Consider the following 13312-nt stretch of genomic DNA (forward strand, 5'->3'; position numbering starts at 1 on the left):
TTTACTTGACGACTCCCTGTTGCTGGATATTGAGGTTACTTCTGATCTTTTGCTCTTGTAGCAGCATTGCAGTGAATGCTTTTGTGGCTGAATCTTTCTGCATAGCCACATGTATTTCCTGGACCACAGGGAACATGTGTCCTGAAAGCTTTTTTTATCATTACCTTTGCTCTGAGCTAATAATACCAGCCAGAAGCAACTTGCGAAAGAGAGGCGGGGGTCCCAGCTCCTGTGGCTAGTTGGAAGACTTCAGCCCCCAGGCAAGGACAGCCCCTTCCCAGACAGCCCCACTGGTATAAGAGGGGAGTCTGAGGGCCTGGGGACTGCCAGCTCTGAGGAGGGTGGAGGTGGGCTGAGAGGGCAGGGTTGCCTGTCCACCCCAGCTGAGACAGGAGGGCAGATGCTCACACGCTCGGCAGGTAGAAGTGGTCCTTGGCGCGATGCTGCAGTGAAGCCAGCTTGGACACCTGCTGCAGCAGCTGCTCGCTGGGCCGGCTGGCCGGCACACTGCTGAAGAGTCCCTTCAGGTAGTCAGGCAGGACCTGCAGGGAGCACCTGGGTGAGGGGCTGCCAGGCAGGCATGCGTGCAGGCACTTGGCTGCAGGGGACCTGGGGACATGCATGTTTAATGATTGCAGCCCCATCCTCTTCTGGGATAGGATGGCCTATTACTTTCCTGGGTTTTGGGGAATGATGGCAGAAGCACATAAGGGTGACGTGGGAGGGCTGTGGCCTTGATGCCCATGAGGGAGTCCCCACAGCAACCTTGTGTAGGATGTGGGCTGGCTGGTGAGAGCAGAGCATCAACACTGCAGTGTGGACATGTATCTATCAGGCCTGCTGTTTCTCAAAACTGAGTGTGCCTGAGCCACGGGAGGGCTTGCCAAAACAGACAGCCAGGCTGGGCTCCTGAGGGTCTGAGGCAGGAGGTCTGAGGCGGGACTTGAGGATTTGCCTCCCGTTTTTGCCAGTCCACAAGCCTCAGGTTGAGTAGCATGGTGCTGGACTGCACAGGGCCATGCTTCAACAGTGACACCACGTGGCCACAAAATCTACGTGACCATATTGTGTACAATTCCTGAAGTTTTGGCACCAGTTCCACAAAAACACACACTTTCTGTCCAAGCACTTCCACACATACTGGCACAGTAGGAGAAAACCCAGACTTTGTAAACTCCATGATCCTGACTTAGAGGACTTCTAAGTCTCACAGAATAACACACAGACAAAAATGACAGTACTAGCAAAGCCTGGCTTAGCACTTGGAGCAAAGGACAGGCCCACGTTCAGAGGAGGAAGATATCCAAAGGAAAGGGGAATGCAAAGAAGGCCTAATGGAAGAGGTGCTGTTTGGGGGCAGCTTGCTGGGAAGGACTTAAATAAGCCAGGAAGCGCAGATGGAGGGATGGCATGCGCAAAGGCTCTCAAAGGTGGTGAGGGCTGTTTCGACTTCTCCAAAGAGACCACATAGGGGAGCAGAGGCATCAGGGCTAGAGACGTCCACAGGGCCTGAATCATGAACACTTCAAACACCAAGCCTGTGGAGTCTGATTCACAGGCCCAGGGGAGCCTAGAAGGTCCCAGAGTCCAGAGAAGCCTAAGTGTGCTGACCTGGTTGTAGTGCATGGTCACATATAGCTCATTCTCGAACTTGAGTGGCTGATCCCAGAGCACACGCCGGAACCAGAGCATGTAGCCGCCGTCCACCTGCTCCATCTCTGAGGCCACATCCAGGATGTAAGCACGGCGACTGAGTGGGCACACATGCTGGCCTGCAGAGAGCAGGGAGGCAGGGCTGGGTGGGGGCATGTGTGCACACACATGTGTGCACCTGTACAGAGCATGTGTGCAGACCCCAATCTGCTACCCAGGTGAGGTATCACCTCGGACAAGCCACCTGCCTGTTCTGGGACACAGCTTCCTCATTAAATTAGGAGAGCATGCTTGTCGAATGGGGTGTCCTATGTTTTACTGAAATATTGATGACCACAGATGGTAATAACTCCAATTCAAAGCTTTAAGTAATGCTCCATTTCTCCTGGGGAAAGAGGGGCTCCTGAGGAGTGCCCCGAGTGTGGCCTGCCTGGATCTGGGAAAGTGCCCTGCATTATTCTCAGAGAAGGCCCAGCTCCTTTCCAGAGGAGGCTGGGAACAAGGACAAACACAAGAGGCCTCACACTATGAGACCCAGTGGGTGCCTTTCTGCAGACCTCCTTCAGGAGAGACCCCTTGCCAGGTACCTGGCATAGGTGGGGGTGGGGAGGATTGGGGTCTGAGCCTGGGAGAAGCCCAAGTTTTTCTCTCTTGCACTGACATTTTTGCCACCCATCTCACACCTGCAGTGAAATCTTACTAAAGAGAGGGAGTTTGGTATGATTACATGATTACCACTGTGTGACTGTGAGTAAGTCACAACTTCTGTGGCAGGCTGAATAATGACCCCTCCAAAGATGTCCAGGTCCTAATCCCTAGAACTTATGAATATGTCACTTTCCTGGCAAAAGGCACTCTGCACATGTGATTAAGTTAAGGATGTGGAGATGGAGATGATCCTGGATTATCCAAGCAGGCCCAGCGTCGTCAGCACATGGGTCCTCATAAGAGGAAAGCAGAAGGGTCAGAATCAGAGGAGGAGATGTGAGACCAGAAGCAGAGGCTGGCAGGGAGAGAGATATGAGGATTCTACACTGCTGGCTTTGGAGATGGAGGAAAGGGCCATGGGCCAAGGAATGCGGGCAGCCTCTAGAAGCCGGAAAAGGAAAGGAAACAAATTATTCCCTAGAGCTTCCAGAAGGAACCTGGCCCTGATGCCATTTTCATTTTAGAACTTCTGACTTTCAGAATTATAAGGTAATATATTTATGTTTTTTTAAGCCACTAAATTTGTGATAATCTGTTATAGCAACAATAGAAAACTAATACAGCCTCCCTGGGCCTCAGTTTTCCCATCTGTAATTGGAAAAGCTAACAGTCTCCATCCACTTCATAAGGTTGTCATGGGGATTAAAAGAGTTCACAGAATGAAATGCTTTTTTTTTTTTTTTTGAGATGGAGTTTCACTCTTGTTGCCCAGGCTGGAGTGCAATGGCACGATCTCAGCTCACTGCAACCTCCTGCCTCACCCTCCTGAGTGGCAGGCAAACGTCACCATGCCTGGCTAATTTTGTATTTTTAGTAGAGATGTGGTTTCTCCACGTTGCTCAGGCTGGTCTCGAACTCCCGACCTTAGGTGATCCACCCGCCTCGGCCTCTCGGAGTGCTGGGATTAAAGGTGCAAGCCACCACGCCTGGCTTTTTTTTTTTTTTTTTTTTTTTTTTGAGATAGAGTCTCACTCCATCACCCAGGCTGGAGTACAGTGGCATGATCATGGCTCACTACAACCTCCGCCTCCCAGGTTCAAGTGATTGTTGTGCCTCAGCCTCCTGAGTAGCTGGAATTACAGGTGCACACTACCATGGTTGGCTAATTTTTAGTAGAGATGGGGCTTCGCCATGTTGGCCAGGCTGCCCTGAAACTCCTGGCCTCAAGAGATCCACCTGCCTCGGCCTCCCAAAGTGCTGGGATTACAGGCATGAGCCACCACACCCAGCCTGAAATGCTTTGAATTGTACCTGGGGCACAGCATCCGTTCAATAAATATCAGTTATTAGGACCGTTTTGTTACCTGCCATTCTCCCCTAATGTCTTAGCTGGACTTGGGCAGGCAGGGCTGATGGCACATGGCTGAGGGCTGAGGCAGCGGTAGGGAGAGCTGGCTGGGGGTTGCTGGAGCTGACCAGCTGGTGACAGGAGGCAAGACCATGATCTAGAGTGGGCAGTCAGCAGATGGAAGGGGCTTTGGGATGCATGACAGTCACCTAGGGTCCCAGGAGCCCTCGAGAGGGGCTAGTGACACCTCGGGAGGGGCTTCTCTGGCCATTATTAAGGCATGAAAGACAGGAAAGAAGGCTTGCACCTATAGGTTCCTACAGGTTCCATAATATGCGGCGCTATTAATGGAAACCTTCCCAGGATGTAATCTCCTTGAGGGCACAGCCTGTGTCCTCACATTGAGCATGCCCTGAGGGACAAAGGGAGGGATGAGAGAGGGCTCTCATCATAAGGTGAGGCAAACTAAGCAAAGCAGAAAGGGACAGATAAAGGGCTGGGCGTGCTTGGTACACACAGAGATCCTTCCACATGGGGGTCAAGGGGCTTCCTGGAGGAAGTGGCACCTGACTTGGGCCCTAAAATCTGGGTGGAGGGCCCCACATGGCACAAGGCCCGGGGATGGGAATGGGCCCAGCATGCTCAGTCTTCCTGGCACTCACCACGGTTGGTGACAACGAAGATAACATATTCATTGAAGGCCTCAGGGCGTGTCAGAGCCATCTCAGCACATATCTCTTCCACCACGTCCAGGGCCACCTGGGGGTGGGGCGGAAGAGATGAGGCCATGCCAGTTGGGCTTGACCTCTGTCCTTCTGGCCCCACTCAGGCCCCCAGAGGCCATGTGTGGAGTTCCTCAGCCCTCTTCACAAAGGCGCACAATCCTCTGAGGTCTCTGAGAATCAGCCTCAGGCAGGGAAAGAACACAGCTTGTGGTCTGAGACTTAGGTTTAAAATCTGCTTCTGTCCCTTTTTTGCAGGATGACCCTGAGCCAGAGGCTTAACCTCTCTGAGATGCAGTTTGCTCTTCTGAGAAATAAGTCCTGCCTTGTGGGGCTGTGGGAGAGCCTGGGAGGGCTCAGCATCATTGGGGGCTTACTCCACCCCCATCCTGGAGCCTGGGCTGTCCTTGTCCCTGCCCCTCCAGTACCTGGCTGCAGGAGACATTTCTTCACTTACAGTGCATGTTTTGATTTTGAGATGGCGTTCAAGGCCTCCAGGAAGAAGAAAGAGTTGCCTCTTGGAACTGCGGCCTGCCTGGGGTAGGTAGGTGGGAGAGGGATGACAGGTTGGGTCCTAGGATCTGGGACAGCCCTTGTCTCCTGCCCTGGGAGTTCCCAAGCCAAAGGATCCTGGGCTGGCACGTGTAGGAACACTTGAGCACCTGGACCGCGCAGGGCCTGTCTGCAAGCCCCTGAGTGCAATGCACCTGACAGAGAGGTCTCTGGGCAGGGCTTGTGTCTCCCATTCATTTTTTTGTGTGTGTTTGTTTTTGTTTTTTGACACGGAGTCTCGCTCTGTCACCCAGGCTGGAATGCAGTGGCACGATCTTGGCTCATTGCAACCTCTGCCTCCTGGGTTCAAGTAATTCTCCTGCCTTAGCCTCCCGAGTAGCTGGGATTACAGGTGCCTGCCACCATGCCCGGCTAATTTTTGTATTTTTAGTAGAGACGGGGTTTCACCATGTTGGCCAGGCTGGTCTCGAACTCCTGACCTCAGGTGATCTGCCCGCCTCGGCCTCCCAAAGTGCTGGGATTACAGGCATGAGCCACTGCGCCCAGCCTCCCATTCATTTTGAACCCACTCCCACCCCATGCTCACCAACATGGCCCGAAGCTCTATGCTGCTGGGGAGCTCCAGACGACCTCCGAAGCGCAAGGTTTTCTGCAGGTTCTGCTCACAGGCCTTGGCGATCCCTGCAGAAGCAGGGAGTCCAGGCCTTGCCCAAGGTGGACTGTGGGAGAAAGGGGCTCGCTCCTCTTGCCACCAACCATGAGCCCACTGCATTCTCTCCACAAGCTGTGGGGAAGGCATTTACTCCCCCATTTGACAGTTGAGGAAACAGTTCAGACAGGGACAGTGACTTGCCCAAGGTCAAGAGCTAGAGGTTAAGAGCTGGATTTGAACCCACATCCCACGTGGCTAAGGACCTTTTATCTAGCCCATAGTCCCCTTGGCAACCTATACGCCTGGAAACCGCTGTCACCCTGAGCTGCTGACTGGGGAGCTTGTATCTCACAGGCTCTGTGGCTAGGGTGATGCAGCTCTGCTCATGCCAGCTGGGATACCCTGCCAGCTGCCCTCCCTCACCCAGGCCTCCCAGTGCAGGAGACCCCAGCATCAGTGCTCCATTTCTCTGAGTCAAGAGTTCTAGGGCACATTCTGTTGCTTTTATGCATCTGGGAGCTCTTCCATAGGGAGCTGGGTCTATTCATCTGTGGGTTGAATGTTTGTTAATTGAATCAGAGAAGCATTCAGAGGCAGGAAGGGTAAGGTCTCCTATCTCCTCCACGGCTGCCATGGTGACTACAGGGGCCCCAGCCTCCTTCTTAGGGAGCCCCAGGGGTTGCTATGGAAACAACGCTGAAGAGCGGCCCCGCCTTTCTCCATATTCTAAGGGGGATGATACCAGCTTGGGCCCACCTCTGCCCAGATCCCTCAAGACCCTTGCTGAGTCCCAACAGTCAGAGAGGCAGGGCCGCACCCCAGTACTCTGGATTCTTGCCCACCTCCTTCTCTTCTCCCACGTACCACATATTCCCACTCCTGTCTTTGCTCCTGTCACTCACTCCACCTGGAAATCCCTCCTACCCAGGGCAATACTTCCTCCAAGGAGTCATCCCTGACCACCCCCTCCATTAGATCAGAAAAACCACCACGCCGGCCCCTGTGAAACCTTCACAAATGTTTGGGGAGTATATTAATATTGGTAAACATTGCTCAGCACCTGTGAAGACGAGGCCCTCTGGGTTTCCCCTCCCACCAGCTGCCCACCCAGTCCCCAAGGGAGAAGCATGCAGCCCTGGGTTCCCACTCATTGACCTCTCACCCTGAAAGGGCAGGCCTGGGGTCCGGCTCACGTCTTGGAGGAAGCGAGTGAGGTGTGGGTGGAGGACTTCAGAGCAGCTGTGGTAGGCGGTCACGATATACAGCAGCCTCCAGCCTCGCTGGCAGCTGTCCCTGCAAGGACACATGGGGGCCACATCACAGGTGGCCACAGCACTAGAGTGTGCCAAGAGCCTCCTGGGATTGAGCTGAGACAGATTCCAACTCTCAGGCAGCTCCTGTCCCCTGAGGATGCCCCTCCCTGCGCAGTGATATGCAAAAGGCATATTCTGCTTGGGAAGTCAGGATTGGGGATAGGGACAGAAGGGGATGGGGCCCCAGACATCTTCCCCAGGTAGGAGAAGCACTGCGACTCTTTCCTCTCCTATTCTTCTCTTTTCTGCCTCACAACAGGTAGGGGATCTCTCTAGGGAGGCTTCTGGGAAAAGGGGAAGCTGCTGAGACTGTGTAGAGGTCATGCCAGGTAAGGCCCAGGGCTGGGAGGAGCAGGAGGACAAGCTGAGTGGTTCTAAAAATCCTGAGGGGATGGAGAGCAAGTGAGGAGGTAGTGCAGATGGAGACAGGAGGGTGGACCTGATGGTAACAAGAGCATGCACACATTGGGCACCCACTGTGTGCTGGCCCTGCATGAGTGGAACACAGTAATTCATGTTCACATGGTCCTGGGTGTGAGGGTTTCATTTGTAGGGATATCTGGTGTCTGGGAACAACACTTGGGCTTCCTTTGGGAAACCACCCACCCCGCTCTGGATCCCTGTGGTTTGGAGATGGGCATGGAAGTCAGGTTTGGTCAATGTGAACACCGCAGCCCCTGGCCACAGTGATTGGCCCAGGGATAGGCATAGTTGGTTCAGGGTTGAGCCTGTGACCAACTCAGGCCTGTAAGGCTGGATTTAAGAATTTCTACAGCAAATATTGGGTCAGTCTTGCTTTCTCTGGGATTGCTGAGCTGTCGCCCCAGACCTGCCACCTTGCTACTCTGTGGGAGAGGCTGTTTGGGAATGATCAACACAGAGGAAAGCAGAGCCAGAAGATGGAGAAAGCCTGCTTCCTAATGACACCTGGATCCAGCTATGCCTGAGGCCACATACTCACTGACTTTTCACTTCTCTGAATCAACAAGTTCCCTTTTGGTTAAACCAGATTGAGTTGGGTTTCTGTCACTTGCAACTAAGAATCTGGACTTACACATTATCATTGTCATTTTACAGATGAGGGCACTAAAGTTCAGAGAGCAGAAATGGTGTGTTCCAGACCAAGTAATTCCAAAAAACGTGCTCTATTGAGTGAGGATGAGGGTGAGGGGAAGATAATCCAGGAGAGGTCAGGCCTGAGGAGGTGGGAGGCTGAACTGGTCCCTCCTGGAGCATGGACACAGTGAGGGGATGGTGGGGTAAAGTCCAGTTCACTCACTGCTTGGAGCTGGTATTGTCTGTGATCTGCTTCACAACTTGGCAGTAACATTCATCCCGCATGACCTCATGGTCCCCGCACAGCTGAAGGAGGGCAGGGAGGTTACACACCAAAGACATGCGAGGGGCTATGTCATATACCAGGTACATAAGAACAGGGTGGGCACCTGAAGACAGGCCTGGTGTCCCTTTCCCAGCCCCCTCCCCACCAGCATGATGCATTCCTCTTTGGACCATGGGAGAGGTTTCCCACCCTAACGTCCTGTGACTCATTGACAGATGGGGAAACTGAACCACAGAGCAGGAAAGGGGGCATCTGGCAAAGTTGGCTGGACTGACCTTCAGGAGGTTACAAAGCACGTCCAGGTCACTCTGGCCCTTCAGTGGGGCATCCCCCATGAACCTCATTACAGCTGTAGGAAAGACCTATCCCACTCAGACCCACCAAACCCCCAGTTGCCCACCCACCCCAGGAAGCCCCAGGGCTGAGCCCCTCCCTGGGAGCCTTGGCCACAGGCAGCTGGGAGCTTCTATTCTCTTAAATGTGTTCCATGTCTGAGCTGGCGGGAGGGAAAGAATCTGAAGATCAGGGAGGAGTGGCAACCAGTAGAGATCACACAGTGCTGGATCCCACCTAGCCCAGAGCCCTGGCTGCAGTCCCACTCCCACACCTAGGAACATGTCGGTGGCCATCTTGCTGAGGCTGCTGTCGCTGAGTTCGATGAGGGATTCCTGGAGGGGAGTCTGTGGGGGAAGAGGGCTGTGTCATGATGGAGGAGGGACACGTCAGAACAGAAAGGGGACACATTGTGTTCCAAGGCCATATGATAACAGGAGGGTCCACGTCACAAAAGGGGAGCCAGGCCCAACACTGGGGACAGAGGCTGTCCTTGGGAGGGAATCGGGGTGCTGAGAATCAGAGGGTCTCACTGAGAACAAGTTTGTTGGCCCCAGGGGCCTGGGAGGGGGCCCCTGCATCACCATTTTACAGATGGGGAAACTGAGGTCCTGGACTGGACACCTTGGTGAAGCAAAGCATGTCCTCCAAGGTTCTGGACTCCCTAGGCTCCTTGGATTTCAGCCTGAGGCCATCCCTGCAGTGGGAGGTGGGTGCTACTGACCTGTCCTGCCCAAGCCTTGGCTACATCCTTTTCCACGTGGGAAAGAACCCCCAGGGAGGGGGTTCTTGACCCACCACTGATCAGTCTACCGGTCACGAAGACCCCCAGAGGCAGGCACTGAAATGGGCCTCACACCTGGGTGGTCTCTCATCTCTCCCACCAGAAGTGGGGCCTCCAAGACTGACAGCCTGCAGTTTGGATGGCAGCAAGAAGCCCAGCACCCTCCCACTGTGGGAAGAGGGGTGGGGCCGCCACTCACTGGGGTCTCCTCTGAGGGTCTCGGAAATACTTCTGGGCAAACTCGAGCATTGTGTAGGGTGGGAGCGCCAGGGCGTCCTCCCCATGGTCAGCAGAGCGGGCCCTGACTGGGGGACCCTGTAGAAGAGGCGGAGCTAGGAAGGCCCAGTCCGGCCACACCACGCCTAGCCCTTCGGTCAAAACTGACAACGCAACCCCTAGCTGACTGGACCCAGATTCTCAAGCCGCCCACCCACCCATCCCTCTGGACCCACCCGCATCCCGTTGTTCTTACCCCTTCAGCCCGCCCACGCCTTTTACTTGCTGTGCTAACCTGGCTCCCTGCCCCACTTGGCCACGCCCTTGCCCGGGGTTGACTTCCGCAACTGCCACGTCACAGCTGACCCCGCCCCTCGCTAGCTCCACAAGCCGCCCACTCACCTGGCCCCGCCCCAAACCCAGTAGACTTCACCAACTGGCGGGCCCCGGCTGGTCTGACCCCATTGTCCTGATTACAACCAGCTGATCTTCATCCTTCCCTACCCCATTTGGCCACACCTCCAACCATCTCTGGTCCCATCTCCCGGGTCTCACCTGCGGCTCACTCTCCCTGGTTCACCCTCACACTAGTCCAAGATCAGCCACGCCCCAAGAGCCTGGCCAGGCCCTTGGCCCACCTTATCCCCACTCGCCTCACCCCTTCTGCAGCGGCCCCTTCCCCCTGGTCTACCCCGCCCCACCCCACCCACACTGGTCTCACCTCTCTCCTGCGGCCCACCTCCTGTGCAGCGGCTGCAGAGGCCACAGCAGCGGCCACGGCGGCTGCTCGGCCGCGGCCTGGCTCCGTTGGCAGCTGCAGGAAGTCGGGGGCAGCAGCGGGCTGCACCAGCTCCGAAGGGAAGCGGCCCACACGCCCGTGGATGGTCCCGAACCTCCAGCCTAGGGGTGGGTAAAAGGTCTGAGGCAAACAGGAGGGTCTTGTCTTGTGACTAAGGGGGTCCTTTAGGGAGATTTGGGAACCTTCTTAACCCTTCTCTGGAACTCTATGAGGCAGGCCAGGCCATCAAACCCATTTTACAGATGAGGAAACAGGCTCAGGAAAAGAAAGGGATTTTCTCAGGGCCACAGGACCATAAAGGGGAAGTGAAGCAAAAAGGCAAAGCAGGGTTTGTGGACTCTCAGGTCATGTGGAGACATAAAGAGAGATTCAGGCCACAAACATGGAAATGCCCACAGAGACCCCTCAGGCAAAGCAGAGGGCTGGGCTGTCTGGCCACCAACAGATACTGACAGGCCACGGCTGGACCTTAGGAGACCTGACCAGCCCAGGCCACTTTCGGGCACCAAGAAACCCTCACTGTGCATCTGCACCACGAGTGGGTGAAACTAGGATGCGCCCTGTATGGGGTTCCAGGTTCTGGGGCACACACCAAAGTCGGGGCCTCTACGTCGCAGCTCCTCCAGGTACACCACCTTCCTGCGAACCACGCAGCCAGCACTGTAGCCTATGGGCCAGGCTCGGGTCAGCATCTGCCAGGGAGGCCCCCTTGGCCAGCCTCCCCTTCCTGCCCCCAGCCCACCCCAGTGGCACTGACCCACTCGAGGTGGCTCTAGGGGCTGCAGGTGTATGATGTCACCCTTGTGGAAAGCCAGCAGCGCAGGGTCCTCAGGCAGGAAGTTCCTCACAGCGACCACGTAGTCAGAGTCCTGGGTCAGCCAGAGGCAGGGTGAGGGCAACAGCCCTATCACCCCACTCCCAGAGGCCTAGGGCCACCCCTGCTCCTCACATCCTTCCTGACTCATCAGGGAAGGGAGCCTTCATTAGGTGAGAAGAGGGAAGGGCATTCTGGGTGGAAGAAAGGGCTGGAGGGTGAGTCTGAGGGACACAGATGGACTTTAGGGCACACACATAGGCCTTCCCCACTCAATCCCTCACAGACTTTCCTGCTGAAGTCTTCCTCGGGCCTGGGGCACAGAGATGACCTGCCCTAGGCCTGGGGGCTGCCAGTCAGGAGTGGGCAGAGGGGATGGAAAGAGATTGTGATGCAGTGGGCGGGCCATGCAGCCAAGGCAGGAGGGTAAGGAGTACAATTGCTGCAGACCTCAGAGGAGGTGCTGTGCCACCCGGCAGGGGGCATTGGCAAAGGTTTTCTGAAGGAGCAGGCAAAAGGGAGAAAGGGTATTCCAAGTGGAAGGCACAGCCAGTGCAAAGGACTTAAGGTAGACAGAAATCTATGGACACAGTCATATTTCCCCGGAACAGGGAGATCCCTGTTGCTGGCCCTCAGCCTGGGTGGAGGGAAGATCTGTGAGAAGATCCTTACCTTCTTCAGCTCCAAGATGAAGTCATCTACCAGGGTCTTGACCTGGTGCGCTCGGGCTGAGAAGAGGATGACCTTCTCACTGGCCAAGTTGAACTCCAGCATGTTCTGGGAGGGCATGGTCACAAACAGGATATCTGCAAAGCTGGAGGATGGGCCGGTGGCATGACTCGCCTGCCAGAGGGATGCCCTCCTTCCACCTATTGTGCTGCTTCTGATCCTGTCCTGCCCCATTTGAAGCCCAGCCCCACCATTGTGCCAGCTCCCACAGGACCCTAAGCTTCCTGCTTCCCCTCTCTGACCCAGGCTGTGGCTTCAGCTCAGTTCCTACCACCCTTTGGGCCGACACTCCGGCCCCTCTCCACCCTTTGTCCCTTGGTCCAAGCTCTAAATCTAGATTTGCACCTACCCAAATCTCTCTTTCACCCATTGACCAAATTCTCTCCATCTTTCAAAGCATGCAGGTTTTACCTAACCAGTTGGCAAGGTTCCATTCCCATCCTCGTGTTAAAAAGGACAAAAGGGACTTCTAGCAGGGGAGGGAATCTGAGTACTCAGTAAGGTGTCACTGCTGGCAGTGGTTCCCTCCCCAGCTGCATCAGGATTTGGTCATTTCCAGCACAGCTGCCCCTCTGCACAGTGCTACTGCTGTGCAGGCTGGGGGGAGGGCAGGGGAGTGGGTGCCTAGCTCAATCCCTTCCTGGCTGTGTGACCTGAGACAAACAACTTCTCTCTCTGAGCCTCAGTTTCCCCAGCTCTAAAATGGGTTTGCTTCAATGGCTTGGCACAGAGCCTGGCGCATCATGGGTACTTGGTAAGTGGCTGTGGAGGGGAAGGAAATGCCGATGCCAGTCTGTATCCCAGTCTCCAGCCAGCCCCACTTCACCCCTGCTGGTCACCTGTATGCACGCAGGACCCGCAGCTGCCCGCCGGCCTCCTGGCCACCCTTGACCATCCTCAGGAGTTTGATGCCCACGTGGGACACAGCTAGGAGCTGCACACCAGTGCCCACGCTGCCCTGGGGCAGAGATGAAGGGCGTGTGAGGATCCTCTTGTCTCATCCCTGAATCCTCTGGACAGGTAGGGGGCAAGTGAGGGGCTCGCACCGTGGCGGGGAAGATGCGGGAGAAGTAGACCTCCCAGGTGTCTCGTGCAGTGCTGACCACGGCCCGCTTCACACTTTCCGTTACCAGAGGCCTCTGTGTGTCCAGCTGGTTCTGGGCTATGGGAGGCCAGGTCTGGTCAGGACCCTCTCCCCACTCCCCTGGCAACCCCCATCTCGGGGATGTCAGGGAGGGAGGTGGCTGATACCCAGCAAGAAGGTATCTGACCAGTGTCTATACTAGAAAACTGAAACCCAGAAACAGATGAGATGGCCAGGACACACAGTGTGTCAGGCATTGCCAACCCCAAACATGCAGCCCGGCCATGTGAGAGGCCAGAGAAGCGGAGCAAGGAGGCACATGTCTGGGAGATGGTGGGCCTGGGCTTGTCAGCCTCAGTCTC

General features: G+C 55.5%; 1 protein-coding gene across 2 annotated transcripts in view; it reads right to left on the reverse strand.

Annotated features, from left to right (window-relative positions):
- The window catches only part of LOC100971960 (unconventional myosin-XV), a 74160-nt gene that overhangs the window by 14660 nt on the left and 46188 nt on the right, over positions 1 to 13312 (reverse strand). For both annotated transcript variants that reach the window (XM_057300317.2, XM_034942284.3), the window contains 17 exons: positions 12913 to 13028; positions 12706 to 12824; positions 11810 to 11951; positions 11081 to 11192; positions 10916 to 10990; positions 10246 to 10424; positions 9508 to 9623; positions 9149 to 9221; positions 8799 to 8871; positions 8467 to 8540; positions 8129 to 8211; positions 6699 to 6829; positions 5471 to 5565; positions 4829 to 4906; positions 4312 to 4408; positions 1612 to 1772; positions 409 to 542 (listed from right to left, as the gene is read on the reverse strand). In XM_057300317.2, the coding sequence (XP_057156300.2) occupies positions 409 to 542; positions 1612 to 1772; positions 4312 to 4408; positions 4829 to 4906; positions 5471 to 5565; positions 6699 to 6829; positions 8129 to 8211; positions 8467 to 8540; positions 8799 to 8871; positions 9149 to 9221; positions 9508 to 9623; positions 10246 to 10424; positions 10916 to 10990; positions 11081 to 11192; positions 11810 to 11951; positions 12706 to 12824; positions 12913 to 13028 (1858 nt within the window). The remainder of the gene's footprint in view (positions 1 to 408; positions 543 to 1611; positions 1773 to 4311; positions 4409 to 4828; positions 4907 to 5470; positions 5566 to 6698; positions 6830 to 8128; positions 8212 to 8466; positions 8541 to 8798; positions 8872 to 9148; positions 9222 to 9507; positions 9624 to 10245; positions 10425 to 10915; positions 10991 to 11080; positions 11193 to 11809; positions 11952 to 12705; positions 12825 to 12912; positions 13029 to 13312) is intronic.

This window comes from Pan paniscus, chromosome 19 (genome assembly GCF_029289425.2).
Source record: "Pan paniscus chromosome 19, NHGRI_mPanPan1-v2.0_pri, whole genome shotgun sequence".
Lineage (NCBI taxonomy): Eukaryota > Metazoa > Chordata > Mammalia > Primates > Hominidae > Pan > Pan paniscus.